Raw genomic sequence first — 18,432 nt, forward strand, 5'->3', positions numbered from 1 at the left:
CCTCGCCCCGCACCGGGCCGTGCATCCCGCCGGCCTCCCCGTGCACCGGGCCGTGCATCCCGCCGGCCTCCCCGTGCACCGGGCTCTGTGCATCCCACAGCCCCACCGCGCATCCCGTTGGCCTCCCCACATGCCACCAGGCTCACCGTGTGCCATGCTGCTGTCCTGCTGCTGCTCGCAGCACCACGCTGCCCCGTGCCAGGCAGCAGCACGCCCTGGGCAGTGCTCCCAGCCTGGCTGCTGTCACCGCAGCGGCACCAGCATCATCCCTGGTGTGCTGCCTGACCAGGCCCAATGCTCACATCCCCCCTCTCCCCCTATTTTAGGTGCCCGGATTGTTCGAAAGAGCCCAACTCTCTTCTCAGCCTCAGCTCTTGCTGCTCTTTAGGTAGCGCGTAGGGAAAAATGTGCTCATGGCCACCGCAGGCAGAGCAGGCAGTCGGCCTCCCACAGCAAGAGCACGTGCTCCCCGGCCCGGGCGAGGAACCGCAAAGAAAGCCCAAAGCAGCAAAGCTACACGGAGCCGCCCGGCGGGGAGGAAGCGAGAGCCTGCGTGGAGGTGTCGGAGGTGAGGGCCTGGGACGGCACTGCCGCCCCGCGCACGCCTCGGCGGCGGGGAGGCACGAGGATCTCGGCAGCACAACACTCCGGCCGCACCGGGATATCTCACCGGGCTCGCTCTGCCCGGCTCCAGCCTCGCCAGGCGCCCGGGCCGCGCCGCGCGTGGGGATGGCACCCGCGTGTGCTGGCCGGGGCGCCCGGCTCAGCGCGACACAGCGCGGGCCCGGCAGCAGCTCACGGGCTCGCAGCCCGGGCTGCCTCTCCTCCGGCACCTCTCTCCGTGCTGCGCCGTGGCGGGGGAACCACTGCCAGGGCAAACGGCAGCGCGGGGACCTGTCCGATGCCTGGCAGTCAGCGTGCGCCGTTATTACACGCAGGGACAGGCAGCCCCTGGCTCGCTTGGTCACGGTTAAAACAAGACACAGGTAAATACATTTACCCCGAGAACAAAGGTGCAGGCCAGACAGAGCAGACCATATCTGAGCGACTAGGACCAAAAAGCATCTCCAAGAGAAAATATTCCTCCAAAATTACCTAGGAAGAGCAAAGCCAGGGCCTATGGCCAGAGGCTGAAGCCAGCTGTACTCCAAGGCAGCATAAGGCGTTGCTGTCAGGACAGTGAACTGCAGGACAGGACATGGCAGGGGGCAGTGTAGCGAGGCCAGGTGACTTCCTGGAAGATGCATCTTGGCCATAAAGGTCCACTCACTCACTCTGGGATCACAGCTGCGCTGGGACTCCAGGTCTGGCTGGGAGACAGTCCACAATAAAAGCCTAAAAGCCACAAGAAGCACCACTCCCCTTCCTCAGCACACACGTACCTGGGGCAGGAGGTGGCAGGTTGGTTCAGTACCGCCAGTGTGAATCCTGGGACCACTTGAGGAGAGATCTGGATCCCAGTCCAAACACACACCTGCCACTCTGAAGGAGCTGAGGTGTCTCTCCCATGCAGAATCCTTCAGCACCTCTGGTTTTCTATCCTCCCTCAGGGCTTGACTGGGACCACCAGTATCAGCCAGCACCCCAGGGTGCCCATAGACAGCCCGTTTGCTTTGCTCATGCAGCAGTAATCTGGCATAGAAACCTTGGTGTAAAGGATGCTCTGACCTAAAATGTGACTTGGCCTTTCAACCCTCTTGCTGCTGACACTGCAGGATCGCAAGTGAAAAAGGGAAACAAGCAACCCTTTCCAAGCTCACAGCAATCAGAGGCAGAACAAAGGTTGCAGGATCAACTCCCCAAGCAGGTGAACAGATGAGAAGTGTCACAGATGACTGGAAGTTCTTTATTCACGGCCTGGAGGAAGGAGCAAAAGTTGTCAAGTCTACAATCAAGTAAGAAATACAATTTTCTAAAATAGATTTCATAGAATTCAAGAGAAGCTTAAAGATTGTCAGCAGCAGCAGGACACTGATTACTGCAGCGCAGAGCCACGAGCACACAGTAAGTGTGTGCCCCACGAGGCTCCAGCACAGGGAACAGGTCTGCTTCCAGCAGCCCAGCACAGAACTGCTGTAGCCCCCTGCAGCTTGTCAGCTCAGTGGCCAAATTAGAAAGGCCTGAATTTCAGCTGGATCTCAGTATGCCCTTGATTTACCTGCATCTGTAGTGTCTGTACTAAGAAAGGAGACAGCATGGGACCAGTGTGACAGATGGATCAGGGCTGACAGCAAGCCGGACATCTCTACAGTTTGCACAGTGGTGCAGAGCACGTTCTGGTTGGCTTTGGCTTAGACATGCCATCTCTGCTCCTGGGATAACGGTCATCCCAGCTGCATCTGTGCCAGCCTCAAGAGACCACTGCCTCACCGAGAAACCTGCTCTTGGCCTAGCGTCACGGGAGGTTACAAAGCCATTTCTGCTCCTGCCAGGGGCCAGGGAGCAGCTTGGTCCCTGCCTGCCCTCAGAGAGCTGCCAGCGCCCGTTACAAAGCAAGAGATGCTCTGAGTGCTGAGGCTAATCCTGCAGAAGGACAAGGCACAGATGCGGCAGCGAGCAGTGACAGTGAGGAATTACATGGCTTTGCTCAGCCCACAACAGGCTGAGGTACATCTCCTCCCAAAAGGGGGTGGTGCTGCTGGGCAGCTCCAGCAGCTCTCTGACACAGGAGAAAGGCTGGGAAGGGGATACAGATCCTGGGGCAGCACTGCCTGAGACTTGGCAAAGGCCAGGAGAACTTGAAGGGGCACATGAACTGGACAGCGACTGTCACAGCCTGTGCACACTTCTCTATCCTTGCAATCTCAGCCATGTCAGCTCAGAAGACAACAGCACAGAATTGGGGTAGGCTTGCTCCCCCCCCAGCATCCTTGGTGCTCCCTCCCCCAGGCGGACACAGGATAAGCAGCATCATCACCGCCAGTTGCTTGTTCAATAGAAGCAGCAGCTATCAGGTCCGATTCCAGGTGATGTGACCCCCGAGATGTCCCAGAGCAGCAGTGTTTGGTTACGTTCCTGTCCATCAGTCAATCCCAGGCTGTCCATCATTGATTTGTGTTTGCTCCTGCAGCCCAGACATCTGCAAGACAGCAGGGAGGTCAGTATGCACAGTCCTGGCCAGACCTGCCCTCACGGAGCCTGCCAAGCTGGAGAACTAGGTAGGGGAGACAGGGGGTGAAAGGACTCCTCTCCAAAAAAGCACAAGGCCTAGCAACGAAGTGCCAGCTCCCTTCCCACCTCTTCCAAAACAAGTCCTGCATACAATTTGACCACAATGCAACATATGCTGTGGTAATTCAGGCAAGGAAGAAAGGGGAGGTAGGAACTGTCAGACTTCCTGTACCCAGCCTTGCTGGTAGGGGTGCAGAAAGGCATCACATTGCTTTAGGAGGCACTCAGAGGTGTTCACACAACTATCCTTCAGCAGAAATGGCAAGAGATACTATGCCAAGCACAGGCTCAGAGGCAAAACCCAATAAGCTCTTCTGCCCTTCCCAAGTTATCCCTAGGGACTGTCAACCCAAGGCTTTCCATCTTGCCCACTGCTACAGCCAACACTGCACCACCATCCAGCCCTTGCTTGGACATGAAGGACCTGGCTCAGCCTTCATCGAGCAGGTGGAGGAGCAGCAGGTACCAGCAGTCAACAAGGCTGTGCACCAGCTCTTACTCCACAGTACGTACAAGAAAGGCAAGAGCTGGCTCCAAAGAGGGGGAACTGCCTTGCATGCTCCATGAAGCAGGATGCCGCTCAGGCAGTTGCTGGCATGTGTATCTCAACATAGGATGAGCTGAAGGGGTCACGCATGGGGTTTGCAGGCAACGACGACCTCCTTGATAGATGAGGCTGCTCAGACACAATGCAGCAAGTCCACAAGAACTCAGAGATGCTTCCCACGTTGCTCTGTGCCTGCTCTGGTAATAGCCTAGTGGGTGACCCTGCTCTACCTTCCCAAAAGCAGAGGAAAGTTTGAGAACAAGCACTGCTAGTTCAAGACTTGGACTGGCTGCCCTTGCCTACAGACACTAACATTCAACCTCTGCCCCTTCTCCCTGGCGCCCTGGTGCTGCTGCAGTTTCTCTCATCTGCCCAGGCAGCACTATGGTCACTATGGTCTTCACTAACCCTTGGACGTATCCATTTTGCCACAGTGGCAGTGGGCAGGGGTCTCACTATCTCCCAAAGGGTTCCTGGGATGCCTCTGAAGGGATCACAGCTGACCCCCCACCACCACCACGTGCTGCCCATCTGGGAATGCAGCCTAGGCCCCATTGTGCAGACTCACTTGTGTGTGCACGGACTGGGCACAAGGGAGGGATGTGTCGTGGGTGCTTAGACCTGGTCCAGTCGCCCAGGATCCCCAAAGCTTGCTATGACACACACCACCTGCAGGGCTGGCAGCCTGCAGGAGGGACAGCGCCTGATACTGGCACAATATGACCAGGCACTTGGGAAAGAAGGTAGTGTGATACCCTTTGGGACGGCAAACATGCCCTACACCATGGGGCAATGGGCTTTCTGACACGAGCCCGGCTCTAATCCCACGGAGGGGGAAATGCACGTCACCTAGAGTTTAGCAGAGGATGAAGCAATACCCAGCAAGGCAGGGAAGTCATTGGCAGAGGTCAGCCAGCTCCCACCATCCACAACCAAGGTGGTGCCTGTCACATAGGAGGACAGGGGGCTCGCCAGGTACAGCACGCTGTGAGCAATCTCCGTCTTGTTTCCTGCGCGGTGGAGGGGGATCATCTCAAAGTAGTTTGCCTTCTCAGCAAATTTCCCACCTAAACAGTGGAAGAAAAAGTATTGGCTAGGACCATGGGGCCATCTGTCCATCATCACAGCCTGCCAGACACTGCAACTTGTCAGCACTGCTTGCATGGACAAACTGCTGAAAGTTGAAGGGAACCTAGAGGAGATGCTGGCACAGCTCTGGGAACATCCCAGAGAAAGTCTTGAAAAAAGGGATTAAAAAAATGGGGAGGGGGCGGATCTCAAGCCCAGCAGTGGGATACATGCTGGATGCTGCAACAGTGAGTTCACAGCATGATCTCACAGCTTTCCCAGCCTCTATGACTGAACAGGTGCTCTGCTGATAGACTTCCAAACCATCAGGTAGGGGACCTGGTTACATCAGGACATCACAGAGAGCAAAAAGAGCTGTCACTTGACAGAAATATCAGCACCCTGGGCGCTGAGAAGATGGTTGCTTCCTGCTCTCCCAGAAAGCCATGGCAGCAGAGCCACAGGACAGCTCAGCCCAGTATGAATGGCCCAGACTGCGTCACATGCCTCATGAGCTGCCTGGCACTGGTGGTCCACTACAGTCCCCAAGAAAGATGGTGGCAAGTCATTTCCGTTGCAGAGACAGAGATAGTCTCACACTGCCTTACCCAGGCGTCGGAAGCCCTCAGTGCCTGTGATGGGGCCTGGTGCCAGACTGTTCACTCGGATATTGCTGGGTCCCCACTCCACAGCAAGGTGACGGGTCATGGCATCTGGCAAGGGGAAGAGATTGCAACAGGAATGAGAAACAGAGACCAAAACTATTCCACCAACTGTAGGGGAGCTCAGAAACTCTGGCCAAGAACAAAGGACCCTGGAAAAAAGTAGCCCAAGGGAGAGAAGAGCTTCAGTCAAACCCCGGGCACATAGCACATGCCTGGATTGCACAGAAACTACTCTGATTCGTACATACACATTTCCTACGGACATGTTCCTATCTCAATATTTGGGAACAACAAGCTCCCTTACCAGCCTTATATAACTTGCAGAGCCCCAGGAAGGAGCATTTAGGTACCTATAGCAGCCTTAGCAGCACCAGCATGCACCTGGAGGGCCTGCCCTCGGTAGCTCAGAGTTGCTGTGATGTTAACAATGACCCCACCATGGTCCTGGGGAAGGAAACAAGACACAGTGTTAGGCAGGGAATAACACATGGGATCCCATAGAAGAGCTTGGCGGAACAAGGGAACTGGGCTGGGGAGGGGGTAGCATGTGGACACAGCCACCTCCAAGTTGCTAACTCACCACTGGGGCAGCACTGCCCATCTGGCCTCACTGAGCCACGCTGGCCAACAGCCAGCTTCCAGAGAGGCAGGGGAAGTGGGGAACAAGCACCAAGGGAGAAGAGAGGAGCTGGAATAGCAGCAGGAGTTTACAGGTTCTTCTGAGGTAGCATTTCCCCTTCCAGGAGCTGTGTTCTACACAGGGCAGGGCATGGAAAGGTGCCACAAAAGTCAAAGCTAGGGACTAGGGACATGCAAGATTTGGAGTCCACAGCTCCTACATTTTGTGCAACAGCTGCCATCCCAGAAAGAGAATGGACTGGATCTAACCAGAGTTGGCTCCCAGGAGGTGGCACAGAGACAGCACAGCCCTGGGTGGCAGGGCTACTGTACACCATGCTACCAGAAGCAAGAGCTCTTTTGCCTACTACATTTCACTGAATTTCTCAGGGGTGAGGTGGGGTTTGTTTGAGTTTAACTCCCTGCTTACCAGGAGCTCCTCCACTGAGTCCTGTGGCTCAGGAGCCACTTACCCGGAAGCATTTCTCAAAGAGCACTTTGGAGGTGTTGAAGGTACCGACAGTGTCAATATCCATCACTGTCTTGAAAGCGTTGAAGGACAGGGCGCTGGCTGGGCACAGGAAGTTTCCTGCAGCACCTGAAGAACAAGCAGCCAGGGGCACAGTCAGCACAGGGCTGCAGAGAGATCAGGCAGGTTCACAGCGCTCTGCAAGAGGCACGGTGAGGAAGGGTGAATGTGCACACACATTCTGCTGCTGGGGGTTACCAAACTGGAGCCATACTCAGATCAGAGAGGAGCTGAGGGGGTGCCACATGCTAGCAAAGGAGTGCTCTACTCTCCACAGCTCCTGCCAGAAGGCTGCTTTGCTACTTTACTCCCTTGTTTTGCAGTTAAGGTTTGAGTGGAGCATGATGGCTTGCTAAAGCTTCACCCCATGACCTCAGCCATGGCAGTTTTGGGGACCTTCCAGCTTATGAGCTGGACTCCCACTGCCCTCAGCTGGGCCAGCAGCACAAGGAACCAAGCAGTGGAAACAGCCCTGATAAAGGGGTAAAGCAGCACAGCAGCAGCACAGCCAGCGCAGGGGCAGCAGGCTGCTGATGCAGGGAGCGCAGGGATGACCCACACCAAGACAAGCAAGTACGGCCAAGCATTTATAGTGAGTCTTTCCTTTCTGCAAGACCGTTCTCTCTGCAAATCCCAGCAGCGCACACCATCAGCTGCCAAGGATGCTCCCAGCCTACAGGGGAGAAAGCCAGACACTAGGCCAACACAGCCCACCTGCAGGGAAATGCCCCGCTCAACAGGGAGACTGTGGCAAATCTTCCCCGTCCCCACACCCCAGTGACTCACCATTTACAAGGATGTCAATCCGCTCAAACTCCTTTAGTGCCTCATCCACTGCTGCCACAACGGTTTGGGGCTGCCTGACATCAAGGGACAGAGGCAGGCATCGCTGGCCCGTGGCTGCCACCAGCTTTTTTGAGGCCTGGAAAAGAGAGAGGAGAGATTCTTTGTGGGACTCTCTCCTTCAGCAAGGGGGAGACTTGGACCTCATAACAGGTGAGCTACAGTTCAGGTAGGAGCGCGCTCCGTTAGTGCACAGCAGACGCTGGTGTTGCCTATACAAACATTTGTCACAGCCCAGCCTAAAAGCAGCTCCATTTCGTCAGCCAGCACAGCCTCTCTGTTTATAGAAATCCCCCTCTCTCACCCTGGGAGCAAACCTCCCCAAGCACAGCAAACTTCACCCTGCTGGCACTGGGGGAGCCAAAGCCCTGCAGTGCCAGAGAAAACTCCTGCATATTGCATTCAAACAAGCATCAGGCAAGAACTGATGCCACAGCTCACTAAACCCAGTTAACTTAATGGCCTGGCATTGCAACAGCACATCCTGAGCAAAATTTTTGCAGGGCAAGTACAAAGGTCAGACCCCAACATGGCATTTTGGCAAGAGCCCAGATACAGTTAACCTTAAGATGCCACCTGTTTTAACAGGCGAAAGGGCAAATGCAAACCAACTGTTACTGTGGACTCTGCCTGCGAGACAAAGCAAGGCCAGCTCTGCGGCTCAACGTCTCTGCCAGAAACCACCTCCACGGCATTTGTAAGAAACACGACTCTCCCAGGCAGCTCCAGGAAATTAAACACAGGGGACACGCAAACTCAACAGCAACCCGTGTAACCACACAACATCCAGTGACACTTCACATTCCCGCGCAGGCTCATCTGGCTGTTCTGTGAGACGTTTTAAGCCGTTGGTTACCACACAAGCAGACCCAGCAACAAGAGCCTGGGAAGTTGGTCCCTACACTCAGGAGACCCCAGTGTCCCTGAGGATTGGAAGGCTGCTTAGTCTTGCTGCCAGTTTTCCGGGATACGAGCATGAGCGATGGCAAAACGACAGTACTAACCACCTCAAAGAGGCAACTGGTCATACGAATTCACTCCCAGCTCCAATTTTGATCGTTTATATATTTCAGTGCTCACATTACTGCAGAGCTGTCTCACAGCTGCTTTCAGTCTGAGACCACAGTACAAGCCAGTAGGGAGGAAATAAATCTTCGATCAGCCAAACACCAGCTCAGGATCAGACACCCAGGGGTGAGTGTTTGTCCCATCCAGTTGCACACAGTGCAGTTCCAGACTAATACAGCTTTTTCAGTCTCTGCTTTCTAGGCTGGCATCTTTCACTCCTCAAAACACAAAAACTAACCCATATAATCCTAGGCCCAGGAGGATTTAGGCCCCCTAATCTAAGCTGATATTCAAGTTTAACCTGAGACCGCCATTTCCCTACTGATAAGTCTTCAGTTTGCCTCTTAGCATCTCTTTTTCCTCATCAATCAAAAAGCAATGCAGTACCAAGCTCCTGTGAACAACTATAGATACAAATGCTCTATCAGAGCAACAGACCTGCTGCCTGAGGCTTTCAGAGGCCAGTTCTATTCTGTCAAGCCACAAATAACAGAGATTCCCAGGGGTGTGTGGGGGGAGAAGAGAACAGTGATTTGCTGAGCCCTGCCGTGAGGCATCCTAGTTGAAATCCTACATTAACCTCTCTCCCATCCCATCCACAGCATGCAGTTCTCTGCTGGTGCTGAGCTGATCAGAGCCGAGTGCTTCCTTCAGGTAGGGAGAAAACGGGACAGCACAGGACATGCTATTTCCAAGGCTCTTAGCTCCATCTCTAGTAGAGAGTAGGAAGATTTCTAGGAGCTCACACATCTCCACACTGCCTCCTGGTCACACTGGAGCCCACAGACTTACCTCCAACACTCGCTGCAGGCTCCGGCTTGCAATGATGGTCTGGCAGCCATGCCTGCAAAGAAGGGCCAAGTGAGAACAACCACACACGGCTGGCTCCTTATAGTGACTTCAGACCCCTGAAGATTACCAAAAATTCAGTCCGTGAGTCATGGGAGTGGCAGCAATGCGACAGGGCAGGAATGCCTGTGGTGCACCCCTGCCTCCTACCCTACCAGAGCCTGGTGCAGAGTAGGTTGCCCATGCCTCCTGCCCATGCTTCTCCCAAAATTCTTGTTGCCTCTAGCTTTCCCCTTGCAGGTCTACCTTGTCTCCACCTGCTCTGGCAGGGAGGAGGCCTTGCTACCACAGCCTTTGCAAAGGAAGGGAAGCCTTTATCACCTTCCTCATCGTGCATTTAAACCATTTCTGCCACAGGCTCCTGAAGAGGCAGCACAGGACACCTCCGCGCGCAGCACCACTGTGCACGGCACAGGGGTTTCCCAGCGGGCCCTCCAGCGCCGGGCACCGTCCCCGGCCCATCCGTACCTCATGAAAATCTCCGCGATGCGGAACCCGATGCCGGAGCCGCCGCCGGTGATGAACGCCACTTTGCCGCTGTGGAGGGAAAGAGCAGCTCAGAGCTGAACCTCAGGCAGGTCCTGCCCCCGCCCTCACCCCCCACAGCCACGGGCCCAAGCAGGACCCGGCCTGCCCGGGAGGAGAGCAGCACCGGGCACCGGCACTTAACCCCACGGAGGCCGCCATCGGCCGCGGCCTGAGCCGGGGCTGCCCGCCCGCTCCAGCTGCCGGGCCACGGCGCGCTCCGCACGGCGCTCGCCGGGCCAGGCACTCACGCCAGAATGTCGGGGCTGAAGAGGTGGCGGTACTCGCGGAGGCAGTCGTCCGTGTCCTCGTCCGGCGGCGGCTGGCACGCGCCGGCCTGCGACATGGCGGCGCCGCTCCGCTGGGCCTCCGCACGGCCCGGCACCCGCGCCGCCCGCGCAGAGCACGCCGGGAGGCCCGGCCCACCGCGGGGCATGCCGGGAACCGTAGTTGCCCCGCAGCGGCACCCCCGCCGGTGTAGTCGCCGCGGCGCAGCGCATGCCGGGAGCTGTAGTCCCGCCGTGCGGTACACAGGCAGGGCGCGTGCTCCCGCCTCCCTGTCGCCCGCGCGGAGGGCGCCGCGGCGCATGCGCCGGCGTGCGGAGGCGTTGCCTGGCAACCGCGCAGGGGCGCGAGCAGTGTCCCACAGCGCCCCCCAGCGTCATCCCAGCGTCATCCCAGTACCCCCCGGGGTCGTCCCAGTGTCCCCGCTGCCGCCCAGTGTCATCCCAGTACCCCCCAGAGTCGTCCCAGTGTCCCCACTGCCGCCCAGTGTCATCCTAGTGTCATCTCAGGTCTTCCCAGTGTCGTCTCAGTGTCCCTTCTGCCCCCCCCAGCACCATCCCAGCGCCATCCCAGCGTCCTCAATGTCTTCCCAACGTCCCCAGTACCCCCAGTGACATCCCAGTGCCTCCCGGAGAAATCGCAGAGACTCTCTGCCTCAGCGGAAGCTGCTGCGGGCTGCAGCAGCCCCTACCCCTGCCCCATGGCCCCCCACCACATGGCCCCCGCCTGGGGATGGAGGGACGGAGACCGGAGCCAGGCCCGGAGGAGGCCGGTTTAATGGGGGCACGGGGCAGCGGGGCGGCGCGGCAGCCGCGCTAGGGCCCGTAGGTGTAGTCCTGGTCGCTGCACTCCCAGGCCACCAGCTCATTGCTGCGAAACCAGAAGCCGATCTCCTCGTGGGCCGTCTCCACCGAGTCGCTGGCGTGAACCACGTTCCTGCGCAGCCACGGCGGCGGTGGGCATGGCATGGGGCGGGCGGGCAGCCCCCCGCCGCGTCGCGCCGCGCCGCCCGGCCCACCTCTACCTGCTCACGTGCATGCTGAAGTCGCCCCGGATCGTCCCCGGCTTGGCCTCGGCCGAGTTGGTGTCCCCCACCATGGCGCGGGTGGACCTCACCACGTTGTAGCCTTCCCAGACCTGCGGGCCGCGGGCCGCCTGAGGCCGAGAGCCTCCCACCGGCGCCGCGCGGAGCCGAAGGCGGCGTGTGGGCGCCCGGAGGCGCCACCGGCAGCGCACGGCGGCCGCTTCGCTCCCGCCCAGCCCGACCTGGGTCCGGCTCGCACGTGGCGCCCCGGCCACGCGGAGGCCTCCCAGCTCACCATGGCCACCAGCGGGCCCGACATCATGTAGGCGAGCAGCGCAGGGTAGAAGGGCTTCTGCCGCAGCTGGTGGTAGTGCTTGTCCAGGATGTCATGGTTGGCCTGGAGGCAAGGGATGGGTGAGGACCACTTGGGGCACCTACCTCTGATCAATGCCCACCTCCTTGCCCAGGCTTTGGGGCAAAAGGTGACCCCAACCCTGGCACAGAGCGAGAGGAGGCCCTGGCTGCCTGTGGGGCAGCTCCATTGGAAGCACAGCAGATACAGCAGGGTCCCAGGGCCATGGCAGCTCCATGGGGAGGAGATACCTGGAGCAGCTTCATGCCCACCAACTTGAACCCGCGCCTCTCGAAGCGCTTGATGACGTCCCCAACCAGCCGCCGCTGCACGGCGTCGGGCTTCACCAGCACCAATGTCTTCTCCTGCAGCTCAGGGGTGCCTGTGGCAGGGAGGGACGGCAGATCAAGGCCAGCCCAGGGCCACGGCCATGGGGCCGCGCACTGCTTCTTCCCACGCTGGGAAGTGGACATCTGGCACGGGTGGTGAGGGCCGGGCAGCCCCAGGGCTCCAGGGGTTACTGCTCAGACCCAGCAAAGCTGGGAGGGGATGGTGCCCCTTACGGGAACGGCTGGCCCAGTTTCTGCCATGAGGGGCTCTGGCGCTCTGGAGGGTCCTGGGGTGCTTGGGCTGAATTTCAAGATGAGAAAGATTTGTGGGGGCAACAGATGGTGCTCTGTCAGGGCCCCAGGTCCTCAGTGCCAGGTGCTGTACGAAAGGGAAGGTGCACAGGCTGCCATCACCAGCTCACTTGCCAGCCAACTGTGGCTGTTGGCACTGAGTCACACGAGACTGTCCCTGGGGCCACAGCTGTCCCCTGCCACTGCGCGGCAATCCCGTGAGGAGGGAGCCGCGGCACGGGGCGCCAAGCCTTCTGCCAGGATGCAGGAGGCCTCTGGCCCTGAGTGAGTGGCAGGAGGCAGGGGATGAGGGGGCTCTGGGCGCACCCTCCTCCTCTGCTCCAGGGCGTGCTGCGCCTCTTGCCGTGTCCTGTGGATCCAGTCTGCTGGCCCAGGGTGACACCAGGGCAGTGCCACTAACCAGACTCTGCACCACAGACCCATTGGCATCTCCTGGCTCAGCCCCCATGGTGGCTGGGAGCTTGCCAGAGGCCAAGGACACCTGGAGAGCTGCAGTACCAAATCTGAGCTCTTGTGCAGGGACAAGGCACCTCCTCCACCCCTGGGCCCTCTGCGACAGATGGGTACTGGGTCACTTTAGCTGGGTCCCTAGGACGGGCCTCCAGCGCCTTGCCAGGGGTGGAGCGGGGGCGGTTTGGCTCTTCAGGAGGCCCCTGAAGCCCAGTCATGCTGCTGCAGCCCCCATGGGGTGGGACACACGTGGGGCCCAGCAGGATGTCCCGGGCTCCCCAGGGATGTCAGGCCTGGCCGGCCCGCGAGCATCAAAGCCCGGCCCCACCAGCATCCGGAGCAGGGACACGTGGCCCTGGGCTGTGCTAGTGGGGTGGACTCGGCACCACAAATCCAGCCAGGCCCAGGGGACTCGCTGCAGGCAGATGACATAAGGAGCAGCGAGTGTTCGGGAATGCCGGAAGGATGCGGATGTGTCTGCGGCAGGAAAACAGTCCCTTCAAATCCAAAGTGGGACAAGAATGCTCTGGCTTCAGCAAGCCACGTACTCAGCTGTGCTGTCCTGGCACCGGGGAGTCCTGTCCCACCACGCCTGCCAGCCCCGTTTGCCATCCCTCCCATCTGGGGCCAGGGGCCTGGGGCGATGCCGGGCTCCATGACCGGCTCCCACTCCCCTAAAGGGAGCCCGAGTCCTGGGCCAGTCACGGCACCAAGTGGCTCCCGAATCTCAGCGCTTCGTTAGTGGAAAACCAACCCCTCGAGCTACAGGCCAGCAGGTTTCCCCTGCCTCGGCGTTGCTGCAGCCCCAAGGCAGCCGCGAGCCCCTGCGGCCGGACCTGCTCTCCACCCTGGGGACAGCAGGGTGCAGCACCTCCGTCACCCCGGCTGCAGGCCCTCGGCCCCCACCCGCACGCCCTGCAGCAAGACGCAGGAGAGCAGAACCGGCAGGAGGGGACAGGAGCTGAGTAGCAGCTGAGCGAGGGAGGCAGAAGCTCCCCAGAAGTGCAGCGTGTGCGGAGACTGCCCTGTCCATCGGGGGGCAGAGGGCACAGAGCAAGAGAGAAAGAGAGAGAGAGATTATTTTAAGCAAAAGCATTTTACTGTTAGTCTCAGGTTACTGGTGTGATTCCTACCCCTCGGCTGCAACGCTGGGTGTCCAACCCCAAAACTGGGTGCTGGAAGGGAGAGAGCAGGGGGAAGAGCTCCTGCCTACGGAGAGCCAGGACTGGCTATGGCCAGTGCTGCCCTGCTGCATCCCGGGCCCCGGAATCGCTCCCCGGAGCGGGGTGAGGTGCGCGGGGTGGGTGGACGGCAGCGTGGCCCCGTGAGCGCCTGCAAGCCATGCGTCCAGCTGCCCGCGGCTGTTGGGTGCCCCCAGGGTGGTGATGCCGGGGTGCGCAGCCGGCTCACGAGCACCAGCCCTGACCGGCTGCCTCCCCCCGGGCGTCTCTGCCCGTCGCTGGACGTGGCCCAGCTTCGGCATTCACTCCCACCCCGTCTTCCCAGGACGCAGCCCAGGCAGGCCCGGGTGGCCGGGGGGACTCTGAGCCCCTTTGCACACGCAGGGTGGTGCAAGGGCAGCCACCAGCTCTTTGCCCCATGCCGGCACACTGGGGGTGCGGGAGACCCTGGGCACCATCCCCCCCCGAAGCGCCCTGTGAGGCCCCCTGCCCCCTGCGCAGGGTTGGGAAGGGCTTGCGTGGGGCCACTGGTGCCCAGGGCAGCCGGCCCGGGGCAGGACAGGGGACAGCGAGCACTGCTGGGGGGCAGGATGAGGGATGCGGGGACCCCTCCAGGGCACCACTCAGGGTAGGATGGAGGATGGCAGGGACGGCTCGGGGAGGACAGGGACAGCAGGCACCGCTCGAGGGGAGGACGGGGACAGCGGGTAGCGGTCGGGGGGACCGGGGACAGCGCCGGGGCCGGGGCCGGGTCTCACCGGAGCCGTGGCGGCGGGGTGGCCCGAGGGGGCGGCGCGGGCCCGGCGGCCCCCGCAGCAGGCTCCGGGCCAGGCAGCGCCCGAGGGAGCCCATGGCGGGGCCGGCGGGTCGGACCTGGCCGCAGCGGGGCTCTGCCTCCCCGGCGGCGGCTTTATGGCCCCGCCGGGCCCGGGGCCGGGTCACGCTTCTGTCCCTCCCCTTAAAGCAGCCGCCAGCGCCGGGGTGGCGGCCGCGGCTCGCTGCCTGCACCGAGCATCCCGGCCCGGAGCATCCCGGCACGGTACATCCCAGTCTGGAGCCTTCCAGCCTGGAGCATCCCAGCCCAGATAAGGCACCTTGGTACAGAGCATCCCCAGCCCGGCATCCTGCTGGGCTGGAGCATCCCAGCACGAAGCATCCTGGCATGGAGCACCCCTGGTACGGAGCATCCCTGATACGGAGCATCTCTTCACAGAGCATCCCCAGCCTGGGCATAACCCGTAGCCCAGAGCATTCCAGCACAGAGCATCCCCAGTACGGAGCATCCTGGCATGGAGCGTCCCAGCACAGAGCACTCTCAGCCTGAGCATCTCCCCAGCCCAGAGTATCCACAGAATGGAGCATCCTAGTATGGAGCGTGGCCACAGCATGGAGCATGCCCAGACTGGGCATCCTCCTGGCACAGAGCACCCGAGTATGGAGCATCCCCCAGCAGGGAACATCCCATGCCTTTCTCCCTGCCCATACGTTCCTTGCCCAGACCTCCCCACCACGAGCTGCCCCAGATGCAGGCACGCTGCTGTTCCCAGGCAGGCTCTGGCACAGGTGACCTCGCCCCCTTGGAGGAGCAGAGCCCTGCACCCACCCTGGCACGGCAGGGCCCGGTCCCAGGAGCGCTCCCTCCAGGAATGGTGGCTGCACAGTGCCCAGAGCATCAGGACCAAGTCCTATCCCAAGGGATCTAGAAACAGATGCATTTCATGTTTTGCCCCGGCTCACCCACAGGTGCTACGCTGGCCCCACAGCACCAGGGCACCCCTGCCCAGCTCCGTGCCCACTGCCTTTGGCAGACCATGCCCCAATCAGATACCCACTGCGAGCAGGGACGGGAGCAGAAGCCCATCTAGGAGCCCCTCTGCCACCAGAGCATCACTTGAGAAAGGGGAAGCAGGCAGAGGAGCCCCCATGCACGCAGCGAGGCTCCTCATGGGGTGGGCAGTTTTATTCATACTTTCATTGAGTTTCCCTAAGTACAAAATTCCTGAGATGCTTCTGGGGTAGCTGTTTAACACAAATATTGCTATTAAAATATTTGCAGGTTCATGGAAAATCATGGTCACTATGAGCCTGTTTTTCACTCGCAATAATTTGACCCACAAGGCCGGGAAGGTTCCTGACACAGGGCAGCTCGCAGCAGCCGATGTTCTTGTGCCTACGCACAGCCTGGGATGCGCAAGGGCTCGCCGAACAGCGGGCCGCCATGTCGCAAACTCAGCGCCCGCGGGGAGGGCCTGGACGGCTACGCCTGCCTTGAGCCGCGCAGCTCCCACGCACGGCCCGGTGCCCCCGTCCAGGGGAGCCGCCGGCTCCCCGAGCTCTGCCCTGGCCGTCGCGCTGCCCCGCCACGCAGCACGGGGCCGAGCCGGCCACGCTCGGCGCAGCTGCCGGAAGGTCCTGCCTGAAGGGGCCACGTGCCAGCGTGTCGGGCTGAAGCAGCGATGCTACGGAGGAAGGGAGCGGTTTAAGGAAGATTAAAGCAGTCGGAAACACAGATCAGGCCAGAGCAGCTTCCTCCTGCCCCGAGCTGCAGAAGGAGCTCCGCTCCGCTGCTGCTACCCCTCCACCGCCCTCCTGAGCAGGGGAGCAGGTAACAGAGCAGGGAGATGAGCAAGTTAGAGTGATTATGTTTAATCTCAGTTCTTTGGCTTCTTCCTCTAGCTCATTTGCCCAAGCACAACTTTCTCCCACTGCTTATAGGCCTTGGCAGGACAGAGGGGACTAGCAAAGAGCTCTGCTCAGTCCCAGAGTAGTGCCTGGTTTCGAAGAGGGCCTGGGATACAGTGCCATACCTTCCCCCCTCACTTGGGACACGGAAAGACTACAGCAGCTTGAGCCAGCGACAGCAGCAACAGAGCTAGGATGGCATCAGAGTGATCTCTTGTTGCCTCCTCTACTGAGATGAGGAACCTCAGCTGAGCTCATCAAAAAAGGTGGATTTTTCCACAATGCTGTCTGGGAGCATTTTTGTTTACGCATAGGGACTTGTTTGGAAGTCACACGATGACTGGCAAAGGAGAAATTGTTTTCTCTGCACAGCAAGGGTCAAACAGCACTTTGCAGGTTGCTTGGATACCTTCCAAACTGCTGCCCTTGACCAGGGGGTCAGCAAGGGAAAAACACATGCACTTTCACCTTGTATTAGCAAACTAACTAGATCAACCAAAAATTTTGCAAGACACAGAGCCACCACCGGCCTGGAGAACTATGCTCAGAGCAGAGCAAAATGAAGCATCTGTGTCAAGCCACAGCAGTCGTTTGGTGTAGAATCCTTTCCTGCAAGATGGTAGTACGGGCTCTGGGGTTAGAGGTGACCTGCTTGACTCACAGGTAACTCGGGTCCCAGAGCCAGGACAAGACCAGCTCCTCTTGTGTTGACGTAGACACCATTTTTGCTCTTGAAACAGACTTCTGCACCCTAGGAATGCTGCGGCAGGCCAACAAGAGACCTGCTAACTCATACAGCCCCAGCAGGGCAGTAAGAGACAGTCAGGGGGTCCCCCAGCTTCTCTGCAGGGGCCCCTCCACACCAGTGCTTTGCAATTTCTTCACAAGAGAACTTTCTCTAGCAGTTGAAGGATAGCCAAGAGCTCTCTGATATTCCAGCAAGACTATGGCCCTCAGACTTGATCATCACCGAGTCCTAGCACTCACACAAGTCTCTGGCACATACCATCATCCTCCACCGGCAGCTGGCACTGCAAGCAGCAGGACGAGGCAGTACCAGCTACAGTATCCACAGCACGGAAGGGCTGATGTTGGTCTCGTTGTACCAAGACCAGTAGTGAGCAGGTCTTAACTAGTCTCCTGTTAGCACATTTCAGAAGGAAGCCACAGTTGCAGAGTGCTTGGCCACAAAGGTGGCAGGTGGCCACCACCATCTCTTGCTGCAGTTCTCAGCAGGGCAGAACACCGGAGCCACCTTGGGTCGTGCTAGTGTGAGCTGCTGATCAGGGCACCGAATGCATCTACACAACAGAGCGGGCTGTCCTCTGAGTAGGTCACAGCTCTACAGTCTCGTGGTGGTCAGAGGTCTCTCTCTGTGCCAGATCATCACCCTCTTCCAAGCTGATGGTCACGCAGCGGACAGATCTCTGCTAACAACAGCTCACACAGCTCAGTTGTATGGACTGTACCTGGTGAAGCATGTCCTCAGTAGGCTGGACTCTTTGGTTCATGTGTATCTTCCAACTCCAGCACTGGAGGGTAGGAAGCCCATAAACAAACTGGCCCCAGTTCAGACCTGCATGCAGGGCTCTGACTGCAAACGGGCTATCCAAACAGCAAACACCGTCTTCACATGGCAAGCTGTCGTCATTTTCCACAAAACTTGAACTACAGAAACTATGCCACAAGTGCTCACTGCCTCCACGTCACCACTCAGACATGTCCCTCGTGCAGTCATCTCCCTTCAAGCCCACCTCTGTCAGAGCAGATCGACTCCCATGGAGCCTGGGCAAGGCACGTCTGCACCCACGGCACTGTATGGGCAACGCATACAGGGCAGAAGGGCTGAAGAGATCACTATCTACAGTATGAAACATGATCTAGCAAAAAGGCTTGGTGACAGACAGGCCTACAAGGGAACTAAGACAAGTTAC

General features: G+C 59.3%; 2 protein-coding genes across 3 annotated transcripts; both read right to left on the reverse strand.

The window, feature by feature from the left end:
• Positions 1-1,825: 1,825 nt before the first annotated feature.
• Positions 1,826-10,296, reverse strand: DECR2 (2,4-dienoyl-CoA reductase 2). 2 transcript variants are annotated; one of them, XM_085313739.1, is made up of 9 exons: positions 10,135-10,296; positions 9,827-9,895; positions 9,302-9,353; positions 7,385-7,520; positions 6,543-6,667; positions 5,802-5,895; positions 5,395-5,499; positions 4,597-4,785; positions 1,826-3,079 (listed from the first exon to the last, which is right to left on the reverse strand). In XM_085313739.1, exons 1-9 carry the CDS (start codon positions 10,227-10,229, stop codon positions 3,045-3,047), a joined length of 900 nt encoding a protein of 299 aa, XP_085169865.1. In that variant the 5' UTR covers positions 10,230-10,296; the 3' UTR covers positions 1,826-3,044. The 2 variants fall into 2 exon arrangements, with proteins under 2 accessions (XP_085169865.1, XP_085169864.1); XM_085313738.1 differs by having other exon boundaries at positions 4,568-4,785; positions 10,135-10,273.
• Positions 10,297-10,983: 687 nt separating this feature from the next.
• NME4 (NME/NM23 nucleoside diphosphate kinase 4) lies at positions 10,984-14,668 on the reverse strand. The gene is made up of 5 exons (XM_085313743.1): positions 14,575-14,668; positions 11,796-11,926; positions 11,488-11,589; positions 11,193-11,305; positions 10,984-11,104 (listed from the first exon to the last, which is right to left on the reverse strand). The coding sequence occupies exons 1-5, from the start codon at positions 14,666-14,668 to the stop codon at positions 10,984-10,986; spliced, it is 561 nt and encodes a 186-aa protein (XP_085169869.1).
• Positions 14,669-18,432: the final 3,764 nt, after the last annotated feature.

This window comes from Rhea americana, unplaced genomic scaffold, assembly GCF_003343005.1.
Source record: "Rhea americana isolate MKP2758 unplaced genomic scaffold, rheAme1 scaffold_394, whole genome shotgun sequence".
Classification (NCBI taxonomy): domain Eukaryota; kingdom Metazoa; phylum Chordata; class Aves; order Rheiformes; family Rheidae; genus Rhea; species Rhea americana.

Coding starts and splice junctions, on each gene's coding strand:
- DECR2 (XM_085313739.1), bottom strand. CDS start 10,229: ATGTCGCAGGCCGGCGCGTGCCAGCCGCCGCCGGACGAGGACACGGAC. Junction 6,668..7,384: donor GATTGACATCCTTGTAAATG/GTGAGTCACTGG, acceptor CTTGTTCTTCAG/GTGCTGCAGGAAACTTCCTG. Junction 4,786..5,394: donor TGAGGGCTTCCGACGCCTGG/GTAAGGCAGTGT, acceptor TCCACTGTTTAG/GTGGGAAATTTGCTGAGAAG.
- NME4 (XM_085313743.1), bottom strand. CDS start 14,668: ATGGGCTCCCTCGGGCGCTGCCTGGCCCGGAGCCTGCTGCGGGGGCCG. Junction 11,306..11,487: donor CGGGCCCGCTGGTGGCCATG/GTGAGCTGGGAG, acceptor CGCGGCCCGCAG/GTCTGGGAAGGCTACAACGT. Junction 11,105..11,192: donor TTCAGCATGCACGTGAGCAG/GTAGAGGTGGGC, acceptor GTGGCTGCGCAG/GAACGTGGTTCACGCCAGCG.